The sequence below is a fragment of the Palaemon carinicauda genome, chromosome 36 (assembly GCF_036898095.1).
Source record: "Palaemon carinicauda isolate YSFRI2023 chromosome 36, ASM3689809v2, whole genome shotgun sequence".
In the NCBI taxonomy this organism is placed as follows: Eukaryota; Metazoa; Arthropoda; class Malacostraca; order Decapoda; family Palaemonidae; genus Palaemon; species Palaemon carinicauda.
Window position 1 is genome coordinate 6,732,138 of NC_090760.1, and position 15,973 is coordinate 6,748,110.

Consider the following 15,973-nt stretch of genomic DNA (forward strand, 5'->3'; position numbering starts at 1 on the left):
CAAGACGTGACCCACAGGAGCCTCGATACGTTTTCTATCGGCCCTGTGGTGGCTGCACAACAGCTGGTCTAACCTCAGGCTCCTTTTGGACAAGTAGCAGTAGGTTGAGGGCGTTGTTACCCGGTCTTAGTCTGCGTGAATGAAAGAGTATGTCTGACCCTTACTTCTTTCTTCATTCTCCCCTCTATTGGGGAAGCAGCATCCTGGTCCTCGCATAGCTGACCTTGACCTCTGCAGATAACCCATGCTTCTTTGTGCTCCTAGTATTAAGCTTAATACTGTTGCGTCTCCCATACCCTGACGAGGTGGTATGGGGAACGTCCTATCCTAGAATTCCTATCTGAAGGTCTCAAGGTCAACTTCATAGGACGAGTCACACACTCCTCCTCACACTGCTTGTGTAGGCCACTCGTTCCTAGCGATGCTAGGAACTTGTGAGGTACAGGGGCTCCCCCTCTCTAGTGCTGCTCACTGAGGGATCGAGCCCCCGGGCAAGCCGAAGTCAGTAAGGCTGGGGACTTTCCACCCTTCCTAAGGGGTAAGTCACCCTCTGTAAATAGCGTGGTTTGTATTTCGGTTACGAAACAAATGACAAATTCGAAGATACTGTAATTTGTATTGTTCCTAACCATACAAACCTTAGCTATTTACACAAATGTGCCCGCCATCCCTGTCCCCCAAGATAAGTCCTACCTTTAAGTAAAGTGGAGTTCGCACTGTGTGTGTGAGGGGGGAGGGGTAGCAAGCTACCCCTCCCTACCCCCCGCTAACTAGCGGAGGGGTAGTAAACCCTCGTTAAAATTCTTATGGCTTGTCATTCAGCTACGCCGAAGTAATTACCCCATGTAAATAGCTAAGGTTTGTATAGTTAGGAAAAATACAAATTATCTACGAATTTGTCATATTTTTGATAACTTTATGAGAAACTTCAGGCATTTTCCAAAAGAATGAGACCAGTCTGACCTCTCTCTGGCAAAAATTAAGGCTGTTAGAGCAATTTAAAAAAATATATAGCAAAATGTGCTTGAAAGTTCCACAAATCTTGGGGGTAAAAGGGTTAAAAAGGTTGTTGTCACTAGGAGCATGAAATTTATGGCAGAGATTAATTTTCTTTTATTCAAAGAAACAAAGAGTTTTCAGTGCCCCATCTGCTTTCATGTCATAAAATTCCAACAAATAATCTGTACTTCAATGGTTGATAATAGATTAACCCTTTTACCCCCAAAGGACGTACTGGTACGTTTCACAAAAGCCATCCCTTTACTCCCGTGGACGTACCGGTACGTCCTTGCAAAAAAATGCTATAAAATTTTTTTTTTCATATTTTTGATAATTTTTTGAGAAAATTCAGGCATTTTCCAAGAGAATGAGACCAACCTGACCTCTCTATGACAAAAATTAAGGCTGTTAGAGCAATTTAAAAAATATATACTGCAAAATGTGCTGGGAAAAAAATAACCCCCTGGGGGTTAAGGGTTGGAAATTTCCAAATAGCCTGGGGGTAAAAGGGTTAAAAAATTACTTATCCCAATGTAGTATGATAGGGTATGCCTATTCAGATTCACAACTATGGACTTCCACTGTCTTAGGTTAGAGATCTCTTGCTTGAGGGTGCACTCCGGCACACTATTCTGTCTTGTTTCTCTTCTAGTTATTTTGAAGTTTTTATCTACTTATCTCCAAGGTTTGATAGGTAATATATAAAAGATTTATTTTAATGTTATTATTGTTCTTAAACTTCTCTTATAGTTTTTCTTTATTTCCTTTCCTCACTGGGCTATTTTCCCTGTTGGAGCCCTTGGGCTTATAGCATCCTGCTTTTCCAACTAGGGTTATAGCTTAGCAATTAACCCTTTTACCCCCAAAGGACATACTGGTACGTTTCACAAAAGCCATCCCTTTACCCCCATGGACGTACCGGTACGTCCTTGCAAAAAAATGCTATAAATTTTTTTTTTTTTTATATTTTTGATAATTTTTTGAGAAAATTCAGGCATTTTTCAAGAGAATGAGCCCAACCTGACCTCTCTTTGACAAAAATTAAGGCTGTTAGAGCAATTAAAAAAATATATACTGCAAAATGTGCTGGGAAAAAAATAACCCCCTGGGGGTTAAGGGTTGGAAATTTCCAAATAGCCTGGGGGTAAAAGGGTTAAAAAATTACTTATCCCAATGTAGTATGATAGGGTATGCCTATTCAGATTCACAACTATGGACTTCCACTGTCTTAGGTTAGAGATCTCTTGCTTGAGGGTGCACTCCGGCACACTATTCTGTCTTGTTTCTCTTCTAGTTATTTTGAAGTGTTTATCTACTTATCTCCAAGGTTTGATAGGTAATATATAAAAGATTTATTTTAATGTTATTATTGTTCTTAAACTTCTCTTATAGTTTTTCTTTATTTCCTTTCCTCACTGGGCTATTTTCCCTGTTGGAGCCCTTGGGCTTATAGCATCCTGCTTTTCCAACTAGGGTTATAGCTTAGCAATTAACCCTTTTACCCCCAAAGGACATACTGGTACGTTTCACAAAAGCCATCCCTTTACCCCCATGGACGTACCGGTACGTCCTTGCAAAAAAATGCTATAAATTTTTTTTTTTTTTTATATTTTTGATAATTTTTTGAGAAAATTCAGGCATTTTCCAAGAGAATGAGCCCAACCTGACCTCTCTATGACAAAAATTAAGGCTGTTAGAGCAATTAAAAAAAATATACTGCAAAATGTGCTGGACAAAAAATAACCCCCTGGGGGTTAAGGGTTGGAAATTTCCAAATAGCCTGGGGGTAAAAGGGTTAATAATAATAATAATGATAATAATAACTGAGAAACAAAAATTATTTTTTGATATTAATAACCATATGTATATTATCTCATGCTGTATTTCATCTTCCAGTTAGCCGAAATTGGTCTAGATCTCACTTTTTCTCTCCACACCCTCTTGTTACGTGATGTAGAGAGGTGGATCCGCGACGGACGTGATAAAATGATAGAAGCTGTGAAATTGAGAGGACAGGAGGATACTTGGAAGACCCTGAAGTACGACAGTAAAGATCTATTGAACAAGTTCATTGAAGATATGAATGACATTGGAATAGCAAACGTACAGTCGTATGTCACGGGTATGAATTTATTATTTTGGAATTGATGCAATAATTATTTTTGGTCTTTATATAAATCTTACTGTTATTAGGAAAAAACCATTTTAATCTCGTTGAAGTGCTGTTGGATACATGCTTTGTTTTTATCAAGTGAAATGGAATGTTTCGAAAATTACGAAAATTATTGATAATTCTGCTTTTTCCCCATATCTCATATAATTCATTCAGCATATTTCTGTACAGCATTTACTTCATATTTTATGTATAAGATTGATTTCAGCTATATTTTTGATAGTCATAGAAATTTATTATTTATTACTGAGATTTACATTCTGTGATTTGATAATTTTGTATGTTGACTTGTAATAGAATGTAGACAGGGCAAACATTAAAAATATTGATTGGTAGCTAAAGTACAGAATTTTTTATGAATGGCAACATACAGTTCATTGTAAATACAACTGGTATGCTTGAATTATAAGCTTGATGAAAAATGAGAACCATTTGTAATCCATGTTATGGTCTCATGTTTTGCACAACTGGCCAACGATGAAATTTTATGCTCTGAAATTTGGTCATTAATAGCAAAATACAGTAATTCCTCTGTGTTCTCTGTGTAGAAATGTAAGTATTATGACTTCTCTGCATATGTTTCAGATGAATTATGTATCGGACTCACCAACAACAGCATTCAGTTCAGCCGTGCATTTTTGGGCTACCTGGAGGACGTACTGCGTCTTCATTGGCCAGAGACCGAGCACCTTGTTGACGAGTCTCTCACAGCTATATTTTCTGCTCAACTTCGCCACTGCAAGTCTTCCTTGGACGAGCCTCTCTTCAAGAACGAGGTACATTTTTAGATGTATTAATTGTATTTATAGATTTTTTGCCAATTGGTCCATTGCTTGGAACAAAGAAGCCATTCAGTCACGAGGTGTTCGGAAAACCTTTGGTAGTTTCTTTATGAAGGAAAATGGTTTCATCATAGTGACTAAGTTGTAATTTTCATCCCCACATTTAGATAATCTATATATACTGTCGTTATAGGCTTTATTTCTAAGAACGTCCCCTGATGTTCATATTGCTTTCGTCTCCTGATGTTCATATTGCTTTCGTCTCCTGATGTTCATATTGCTTTCGTCTCCTGAAGCTTGATATGTTAATATTACCCCTAAAAATATAAAAATTATCCATTTTCTCTCTTTTCATATTATACCAATGATTTGTAAATAATGAGACTAATGTTGTCTACTGCCAAAAACATGTTGCATGACATACATCATCATCTTCAGTTTCTTTGTCAGCTGTCAGCTACGTGGACATGCAATGCAGTTCATCAAGTTTTTTTGTGGTCTTGATTTCTTTTAGTGGTATAAAGATGTCTTCGCCCCTATTCATTAGCAGTTGCTGCGTAGTTAAAAAAAGGATTTGTTTTTGGGTGAACATGATCTGTATTTTTTTTCTAAATTTGAATTTTTTTTTATTTAGAGAATCTTTGGGAGACCTGCGAAGGTCTCGCTATTCCTCTTTGGAAGTATGTTTTGTGGTTGCTGATCATATTAACCCTTTAACCCCCAGGCTATTTGGAAATTTCCAACCCTTAACCCCCAGGGGGTTATTTTTTTCCCAGCACATTTTGCAGTATATTTTTTTTAAATTGCTCTAACAGCCTTAATTTTTGTCATAGAGAGGTCAGGTTGGTCTCATTCTCTTGGAAAATGCCTGAATTTTTTAAAAAAATTATCAAAAATATGAAAAAAAAAAATTATAGCATTTTTTTGCAAGGACGTACCGGTACGTCCATGGGGGTAAAGGGATGGCTTTTGTGAAACGTACCAGTACGTCCTTTGGGAGTAAAAGGGTTAAAAGAAAGCGTACTTTTAGTTTAAAGGGAAATTGGAAGGTTAGGCAAGTTGATTTTAAAGAGAACGATGACGATAATCTCACTCCAGCCTTTGATTTTGCTATTGTCCTAATGAGTTTAGTTTTGATGGTCATAAGCTTATAACGCTTTTAACGTCATGAGCTTGTAACGCTTTTAACGTTATTAGCTTATAACGTCATGAGCTTATAACGCTTTTAACGTCATGAGCTTATAACGCTTTTAACGTCATGAGCTTATAACGCTTTTAACGTCATGAGCTTATAACGCTTTTAACGTCATGAGCTTATAACGCTTTTAACGTCATGAGCTTATAACGCTTTTAATGTCATGAGCTTATAACGCTTTTAACGTCATGTGCTTATAACGCTTTTAACATCATGAGCTTATAACGCTTTTAACGTCATTAGCTTATAACGCTTTTAACGTCATTAGCTTATAACGCTTTTAACGTCATTAGCTTATAACGCTTTTAACGTCATTAGCTTATAACGCTTTTAACGTCATGAGCTTATAACGCTTTTAACATCTTTAGCTTATAACGCTTTTAACATCATTATCTTATAACGCTTTTAACATCATGAGGTTATAACGCTTTTAACATCATTAGCTTATAACGCTTTTAACATCATGAACTTATAACGCTTTTAACGTCATTAGCTATAACGCTTTTAACATCATTAGCTTATAACGCTTTTAACAATATTAGCTTATAACCCTTTTAACGTAATTAACTTATAACGCTTTTAACGTCATTAGCTTATAAAGCTTTTAACATCATAAGCTTATAACGCTTTTAACATCATGAGCTTAGAACGCTTTTAACGTCATTAGCTTATAATGCTTTTAACGTCATTAGCTTATAACGCTTTTAAAGTCATTAACTTATAACGCTTTTAACATCATTAGCTTATAACGCTTTTAACTTCATGAGCTTATAACGCTTTTAACGTCATTAGCTTATAACGCTTTTAACATTATTAGCTTATAACGCTTTTAACATCATGAGCTTATAACGCTTTTAACATCATTAGCTTATAACGCTTTTAACATCATTAAGTTATAACGCTTTTAACATCATTAGCTTATAACGCTTTTAACACCATGAGCTTATAACGCTTTTAACATCATGAGCTCATAACGCTTTTAACATAATGAGGTTATAACGCTTTTAACATCATGAACTTATAACGCTTTTAACGTCATTAGCTTATAACGCTTTTAACATCATTAAGTTATAACGCTTTTAACATCATTAGCTTATAACGCTTTTAACATCATGAGCTTATAACGCTTTTAACATCATGAGCTTATAACACTTTTAACGTCATTAACTTATAACGCTTTTAACATCATTAGCTTATAACGCTTTTAACATCATGAGCTTATAACGCATTTAACGTCATTAACTTATAACGCTTTTAACATCATTAGCTTATAACGCTTTTAACGTAATTAACTTATAACGCTTTTAACGTCATTAGCTTATAACGCTTTTAACATCATTAAGTTATAACGCTTTTAACATCATTAGCTTATAACGCTTTTAACATCATGAGCTTATAACGCTTTTAACGTCATTAGCTTATAACACTTTTAACGTCATTAACTTATAACGCTTTTAACATCATTAGCTTATAACGCTTTTAACATCATGAGCTTATAACGCTTTTAACGTCATTAACTTATAACACTTTTAACATCATTAGCTTATAATGCTTTTAACATCATGAGGTTATAACGCTTTTAACATCATTAGCTTATAACGCTTTTAACATCATGAGCTTATAACGATTTTAACGTAATTAACCTATAACGCTTTTAACGTCATTAGCTTATAACGCTTTTAACGTCATTAGCTTATAACACTTTCAACATCATGAGGTTATAACGCTTTTAACATCATTAGCTTATAACGCTTTTAACATCATGAGCTTATAACGCTTTTAACGTCATTAGCTTATAACACTTTTAACGTCATTAACTTATAACGCTTTTAACATAATGAGCTTATAACGCTTTAAACATCATGAGGTTATAATGCTTTTAACATCATGAGCTTATAACACTTTTAACGTAATTAACTTATAACGATTTTAACGTCATTAGCTTATAATGCTTTTAACGTCATTAGCTTATAACGCTTTTAAAGTCATTAACTTATAACGCTTTTAACATCATTAGCTTATAACGCTTTTAACTTCATGAGCTTATAACGCTTTTAACGTCATTAGCTTATAACGCTTTTAACATTATTAGCTTATAACGCTTTTAACATCATGAGCTTATAACGCTTTTAACATCATTAGCTTATAACGCTTTTAACATCATTAAGTTATAACGCTTTTAACATCATTAGCTTATAACGCTTTTAACACCATGAGCTTATAACGCTTTTAACATCATGAGCTCATAACGCTTTTAACATAATGAGGTTATAACGCTTTTAACATCATGAACTTATAACGCTTTTAACGTCATTAGCTTATAACGCTTTTAACATCATTAAGTTATAACGCTTTTAACATCATTAGCTTATAACGCTTTTAACATCATGAGCTTATAACGCTTTTAACATCATGAGCTTATAACACTTTTAACGTCATTAACTTATAACGCTTTTAACATCATTAGCTTATAACGCTTTTAACATCATGAGCTTATAACGCATTTAACGTCATTAACTTATAACGCTTTTAACATCATTAGCTTATAACGCTTTTAACGTAATTAACTTATAACGCTTTTAACGTCATTAGCTTATAACGCTTTTAACATCATTAAGTTATAACGCTTTTAACATCATTAGCTTATAACGCTTTTAACATCATGAGCTTATAACGCTTTTAACGTCATTAGCTTATAACACTTTTAACGTCATTAACTTATAACGCTTTTAACATCATTAGCTTATAACGCTTTTAACATCATGAGCTTATAACGCTTTTAACGTCATTAACTTATAACACTTTTAACATCATTAGCTTATAATGCTTTTAACATCATGAGGTTATAACGCTTTTAACATCATTAGCTTATAACGCTTTTAACATCATGAGCTTATAACGATTTTAACGTAATTAACCTATAACGCTTTTAACGTCATTAGCTTATAACGCTTTTAACGTCATTAGCTTATAACACTTTCAACATCATGAGGTTATAACGCTTTTAACATCATTAGCTTATAACGCTTTTAACATCATGAGCTTATAACGCTTTTAACGTCATTAGCTTATAACACTTTTAACGTCATTAACTTATAACGCTTTTAACATAATGAGCTTATAACGCTTTAAACATCATGAGGTTATAATGCTTTTAACATCATGAGCTTATAACACTTTTAACGTAATTAACTTATAACGATTTTAACATCATTAGCTTATAACGATTTTAACATCATTAGCTTATAATGCTTTTAACGTTATTAACTTATAACGCTTTTAACATCATGAGGTTATAACGCTTTTAACATCATTAGCTTATAACGCTTTTAACATCATGAGCTTATAACGCTTTTAACGTCATTAGCTTATAACACTTTTAACGTCATTAACTTATAACGCTTTTAACATAATGAGCTTATAACGCTTTTAACATCATGAGGTTATAATGCTTTTAACATCATTAGCTTATAACGCTTTTAACGTCATTAACTTATAACGCTTTTAACATCATGAGCTTATAACGCTTTTAACATAATGAGGTTATAACTCTTTTAACGTCATTAGCTTATAACGCTTTCAACGTCATTAACTTATAACGCTTTTAACATCATGAGCTTATAACGCTTTTAACGTCATTATCTTATAACGCTTTTAACGTCATTAACTTATAACGCTTTTAACATCATGAGCTTATAACGCTTTTTAAAATCATTTGCTTATAACGCTTTTAACATCATTAGCTTATAACGCTTTTAACATCATTAGCTTATAATGCTTTTAACATCATTAGCTTATAACGCTTTTAACATCATGAGGTTATAATGCTTTTAACATCATTAGCTTGTAACGCTTTTAACATCATGAGGTTATAATGGTTTTAACATCATTAGCTTGTAACGCTTTTAACATCATTAGCTTATAATGCTTTTAACATCATGAGCTTATATTGCTTTTAACATCATGAGCTTATAATGCTTTTAACATCATGAGTTCATAACGATTTTAACATCATTAGCTTATAACGCTTTTAACATCATGAGCTTATAATGCTTTTAACATCATTAGCTTATAAAGCTTTTAACATCATGAGTTCATAACGCTTTTAACATCATGAGTTCATAACGCTTTTAACATCATTAGCATAAAACGCTTTTAACATCATGATCTTATAACGCTTTTAACATCATGAGTTCATAACGCTTTTAACATCATGAGTTCATAACGCTTTTAACATCATTAGCTTATAACGCTTTTAACATCATTAGCTTATAACGCTTTTAACATCATTTGCTTATAACGCTTTTAACATCATTTGCTTATAACGCTTTTAACATCATTAGCTTATTTTGTAGAAGCTCAAAAGATCAAAAAATCTTCAATAAAAGTTAATTCATCAGCCCTAAACTTAATTGTTTCAAGCCTTACCCTAACTCCTCAAGGGGTAGTTAGTGGTTCTTATGCACCATTCAGTAAGGTTTTTGATGGTACAATGTACAACTCAGAGTTGAAATCCTCTCATAAGACCTCTAACCTTTTATTTACTTTCAACATTCTGCTGTGAAATCGTAGCATTCATGCATTTCCAGTTGTTTTATTGCCCAACTGAATATCAATTCAGTTGGTTAATAGAGACAGAAAGCTTAGATCGAAGCCTGGATCCTTATATCCCTTCTCTCGCTAAAGTAAGTGCCACTAAACGAACCGCCTATCCCTTATGTGCCGAGTGGTATTCTAGATCATATATCACTCTTCTCAATGAAATAAGTGCCCCTTAATAACCTCTTATTTCAATGTGGATAGCATGGCAAATCATATAACTCCCTTACATGAAATATTTTCTTTTTGCGTTACTCTGGTAAAGATTGGATAAAACTATTCGGTTTTATCAGGTTTAAACGGCTCTATGTGTTGTTCCCTTGCAAGTTCAGCAACCAGCTCATCACTCATTTCTTTTCTTGTAAAGTAAATATAGGGATTATTATCTGTTGCCAAAACGTGTCTCTTAAAACAAACATGCATCAGTTCTCATTTAAAGTAAATAAACAATTGAAGACGGTTTGGTAAGGTCTTTATCAATAGACTACAAAGAAAACTCATCTTTTAGTCTAAATATTTAAGGCAGCTTATTTCTGAAAGATATCAAAATAAGTTACTTAAGGTATTATAAGATTTTGTTATTCTGAATTGTAGGGAACAACTGCTCCCAAGATGCCTCATGCATCTCAATTTTTGTGTTTTGTTTACGGTAAAATCTATAAATTTATATCCAAAATCAAAAGAAAAACTGGTTATTTAAGTTTCCGCTTAGTGTTAAAGCCTTCCATCCCAATAAACGGATCAATTGCCCAATCCAGTTCTGGAATAGGATCTGATCTCTAACCTTGAGCCCATCAGCAAGGAAATTACAGATTATAATAAGAAATACCTTTTAGATCATTTGACACTTGTAGTAATGAGATTGATTATTTTAACTTGAAATAATCATTAATGTAATTATTATTTTACATTAATGTTGCATGGTACCTAAATGAGGTTGGTTCCAGATAATTATCATAACTTGATAATATGAAATAACAGTATTAAACTGGTAATTCTGCTTAACATGAAATGCATTTCACACTGCATGGTTTCTGGTACATCTAATATAGTCTGGTATTGTTTACTGACTAATGTAAGGTAACATATGGTAGTTAGCATATGTTAAACTAGGCTAGATTAGGCTATGGTAGACTACACTACTTATTCTAGGGTTCTTCCATTGATATCCTTCAAACGCAACAATCTACCAGTATATTTATTCAATCTGTAAGAAAAAAATAAAGATTCAAACAGCAAGATTAAGAGGCCGTAGAGTAGAGTAGTATGTGCATTGGATTGGAGCCAAAGTCAAAGTGAAGGTAGTAGGTTGGCCAGGACACCAGCCACCCGTTGAGATACTACCACTAGAGAGTTATGGGGTCCTTTGACTGGCCAGACAGTACTACATTGGATCCCTCTCTCTGGTTACGGCTTATTTTGCCTTTGCCTACACATACACCAAATAGTCTGGCCTATTCTTTCCACATTCTCTTTTGTCCTTTTGCTTCTAACAACACTGAGATTATCTAACAATTCTTTTTCGCTCAATGGGTTAACTGCTGCAATGTAAATTGTTTGTTGGTTACCTTCCTCTTGGTAAGGGTACAAGAGAGACTTTAGCTATAGTAAGCAGGTCTTTTAGGAGGACATTACAAAATCAAACCATTTTTCTCTAATCTTGGGTAGTGCCGTAGACTCTGTACTATGGCCTTCCACTGTCTTTGAGTAGAGTTCTCTTGCTTGAGTGTACACTCGGGCACGCTGTTCTATATTATTTCTCTTTCTCTTTTTTTTAGTTTTATTTAATTAGGATATCTATTTTAATGTTGCTATTTTTCTTAAAATATTTTATTTTGATTGTTCATTACTTCTCTTGTAGTTTATTGATTTCATTGTTTCTTTTCCTCACAGGGCTATTTTTCCCTGTTGGAGCACTTGGGGGTTTAGCAACTTGCTTTTCCAACTAGGATTGTAGCTTAGTTTGTAATAATGGTAATAATACTCTACCCAGTTAGTGGGCGGGGCCTACTCTCTACCCTCCAGCTACTACTATCTATAAAAGTTTTAGTGGCTGCTTCAGCCTCACTGAAGTCATACACCTATTAAGGAATAAGTGTTTGTATTTGTGTAGGAATAAATAAGTACAGAAATAAGAAATTGTTTTTATCAAAATTCTGTTTATTCTTAATGTGCAGTTAGTGCCCCCTTCAGGGGTTATGTTCAAGAAACTACTATGCAAAGTTTGGAAAATCAATTACCTTATTTAATTACCAAACAGTTCATTGCACAATACTCACCCTTTCAAGATGTTTACTTCTAGTTTTACATGATAATTGGTATATTATAATTAAGCTGGCCTTATGACAGCTCAGGTCCATCCACTGTTAGAAAACATGAAATTTTATGGTGAACTCTACTGAACTTATCCTCACGATATTTACCATAGATTACGGTGTCCTTATGGAGCAAAGTTCTTACGGTGTACAGTGCTATTTCTGGCACACTGTTGGCTTTAAAAAAGGCTTTTGCTCTCTCCTGATCTCCTTTGCATTACTTTATGCCTTTTACTTTTCAATAGTTACTTATAATTTTTTCCCTCTAGGTGTCTGACTTCAACATCTTATTACTTACTCCTTTTTATTTCACCTAATTTAGAAACGAATCTCGTGAGCCAAGCATTGATAGATTGGTATGACAATGAAACAATCTCTAATAGATTTAGTAGATTTGAGAACAAAGCCCTCAGAAGGATATTGGGAGTTCAATGGCAGGACAGGATTAGAAATGAAACTATGAGAGATTACTTGAGTGCCATATGTGGATGAGATCATGATGATGGGTGATGGAGGTGGTTTGGGCATGTTCTTCACACTCCCCAAGAGAGATTAGTTCACCAAACGTTCAGCATTCAGGTGGGCTCCACAAGACACTAGAAGAGGTGGAAGACCCAGGCCGACATGGTTGAGGACTATGAAGCACGAAGTAGGAGATGATGAATGGAGAAGTATTGAATTAAAAGCTCAAGATAGGGACGACTAGCGAAATCTAACTGTGGCCCTTTGCGTCAATAGGCGTAGGAGATGATGATGATGATGATGAGATTAATATATGGAATTTGCACCTTAAGCCCCATTGCTAGAACCAGGGAAGTTATTCAGCGCCAACTTGCAACCGGGGGGAATCCTCGCAGTTGTACTATGAAATTTAATGTCAAGAGGCTGGACAATAAGAGGGAAGAAATGAAGCAGGAACAGATGTAAAGTAAAAAGCTAAGGACCAAAAATGGTATATTACAGAAATCCTTTAGTCCTGTGTTGCCTACGGCGTACTGCATAAGATACTCTGTCGTTACTACGTCTATAAGGGAAAAGTAGAATGGCTACTCATTCATCTGGTTTAACTACATTTCAAAAAGGATTATCATTTATTGTGATGTTGAAAATCATGTATATTAGACATCGATATACTGTACTGTATATGTAATGTTTAAAAATAATGAATAACTTGAGTTTTGCAGAAGTTGAATATACCTGTAAGTACTCTAGGCAACATTTATAAAAGTAAATGTCCCAAGTTAAAAAGATCAAAGTGAAAATTCGATAAGTTTTATTTTAGGAACAGCAATGGTTTTCCTGACGCAGCTAGCCGCCTATTTGTTCCTGCTATCTTTTATAAATAAATAAGAAAATATGAATAGAAAAAGATAGTTCATAATAAGAAAATTTGCTTGGCTTCATTTCCTCTGATCACAATTTATTGTTGTAAGTCTCTCATTTTCTTTTAATGGGGTCAAGATATGATGGGACTTGCTAATCAGGTTTCCTTACGTTTAGGTTAACTAACGAAAGATCTTTAAAATTACAGCAGTCCACAATCAAAAGGAACAGTGCCTTCCTTCTAGATGGCGTTCTCACCGTTGCCGAGCATCGGTACGCGGAAGCCAGGGGACACACTCATCCAAGTCTGCCAAGCCTTCATTCCAGTTACCAGAACCTCACTGGTCAAGCCATTAATGCATCAACCATCAACAAATATGAATCAAAGTTCATATGATAACTTGCATGCTATCCTTCATCCTCTGATACCAAATATTTGTTTATACTGCATGTTATACATTATGACATAAGTGCTATATAATTATTTTAAGAGAAATTTATTATATAGAGAAGAATAAAGGAATTAAATTTACTTAATCTAGATGGCAGTGATGCATATGGTACTTTCATTCAAGAAATCCAGTTGATTACCCCTAATTTTAAGATATGTATTTTTCTTAGCTATAAGAAGCTCAATTCCTTTATTAAAAGAGTCACCTCTGTATGACACGGAGCAGTGTTGAGAATATAACATCGTTAACTAACAACAGATGGGTGAGTAGCTCTACCCACCCCTTTAACACAGCCAAGTCACTTTTGATCTGATCCCTAGATTTATAAGGGTAGTTGAAGAAGGTAAGTTTCCTCATAGGGCTCAATTTGTATGTCTATCCATTAAAAGAGAAGACATGCTTGGTGAGAAGAAGTCCCTAAGAACCCAGTGGTATGGTTCTCTGTCCTGGAATACTATCTTTCTGGTCTTTATAAAAGCTGTCTCCAGTAACCTAATCAGTGACACACATACAGCATGTAGAAGCTGTTAGCGCTTAAGTCAGTACAAGATTATGTTGAACTTTATACTATGTCTCGCAAAAAAACCTTATCTTACTTCAAGAAGGAAGATTAGTGTCATACATTGAAGGCAACTGCAAGAAATGTGTTTGGGTTAGACTTATCATTTGTCCTAATTTTGTTAAAGGAAGATGGGGGAGCGGCTTCTTATCTGACAGTGTGCGAAAGTAAAATTGCTGAGGAGTGTAACTTAACAACATCATTCTCCAATCCAGCCATCAATGTCCAGACTACTCTACTCCCAAGAGAAGAAAAAACTAGTAGAAGAGCCAACCATTCTGCCTTTTAATTTAGATTTATACTTTGGGTATTACCTTTGATGGGGTGTTAATTTCTTTCAATAAGAAGCTGAGAATAATGTTGTATACTGTACAACTTGTTGAGCTGCCACCAAGGGATTCAGGGAAAAAGTGCCTAAGGACTTGAATATCCAATGAATAAAAGGAAGTGAAGGTGGTTTTGCCATCTTTAATCACTTGAAAAACCAACAAGTTCTTTAGAAACAGATGGGGGCTATGGCCCTAGCATCGTGATCTCTTGTCTCCTTATCGGGGCAAGGGATATGCTTTCTTGATCATTTCATGAAGCCAAAAAGAATTTGTTTATTTAGACACTTCTTATTCATGACGGTGCTAACAAAGTCTTCGACACTCAGACCTCACAGTGACTAGTTCTTTTCTGATTATATTTAAGCAACTTTTCTTTACACAAAATAAGCTCATCTTGATCCCGTTAACAATGAGTTCTTCTTGATCCCATTAACAAAACCTCAGAAGCGGGGAATCAAGAGGGTCTTAAATGTAGGGTCTGGCATAGACAGGTTGTGGATATGTCACAAAGTTAGAGACAAAACAAATGAGTGGTTGATGTGAGGAGAATGTCTATGAAGCCTACCTGCTTTTTCCTTTTATGTTGAGGCTAGCAAAGACAGTTTTGAGGGTTAGCTCCCTGTCAAAGGACCTCATTGGCTCGAATAGTTTGAGTCTGAAACCTAAGAATATCAGTCACTTTGTACTCAAAGGTCATGAGTTCATGTAGTGGGCAAGGTTGCCCGAAAGTCCTCGCATGCATGGGCAACTCCTACGAGGCAGAGAGGTTCACTCCCTTGATCAAGGCTAAACTGTGAATGAAATTACACATGCCACATATTTAAATTTTTTATATTATGGAAAACAGAAAGATACCCATGTTGTTTAATAATCACTGCTTTCATATATACATTATGTGTGTATAGGGAGGAGGTGCAATTAATTGAAAATCTTGTATGTTGTGTGATCCAAGAGGTTTTAATTTCGTTTTTAGCTTACCTTATATGTTATTGACAGTTGTGTGAAAAAGTTAATGCAGGGATATGAATTGATACCTTATTAATTATTTTGTAAAAACAATTCTCCCAAATGGTTTTACTCTCTTCTTTGTTAATTTTACTGATTATTTGTTGTATTATTTTGCTTATTAATATATTCTGGATTTCTGATCTTGAAGAGCGTTGGGGGCATAAGGTGCGGGAAGAAGGGCTGGGGTTTGTGGGGTGATGGGCAAGAAGTGGGTTTGGGGTGGTTGTTTAACTTTGTAT

At 34.6% G+C, this 15,973-nt stretch overlaps 1 protein-coding gene across 1 annotated transcript in view; it reads left to right on the plus strand.

Moving 5' to 3' along the window:
* The window catches only part of Exo84 (exocyst 84), a 71,698-nt gene extending 57,780 nt beyond the window's left edge, over nucleotides 1-13,918 (plus strand). Inside the window, exons 12-14 of the mRNA XM_068359922.1 lie at nucleotides 2,896-3,121; nucleotides 3,758-3,948; nucleotides 13,595-13,918. Coding sequence (XP_068216023.1) covers nucleotides 2,896-3,121; nucleotides 3,758-3,948; nucleotides 13,595-13,783 — 606 coding nt within the window. The 3' untranslated portion in view covers nucleotides 13,784-13,918. The remainder of the gene's footprint in view (nucleotides 1-2,895; nucleotides 3,122-3,757; nucleotides 3,949-13,594) is intronic.
* Nucleotides 13,919-15,973: the final 2,055 nt, after the last annotated feature.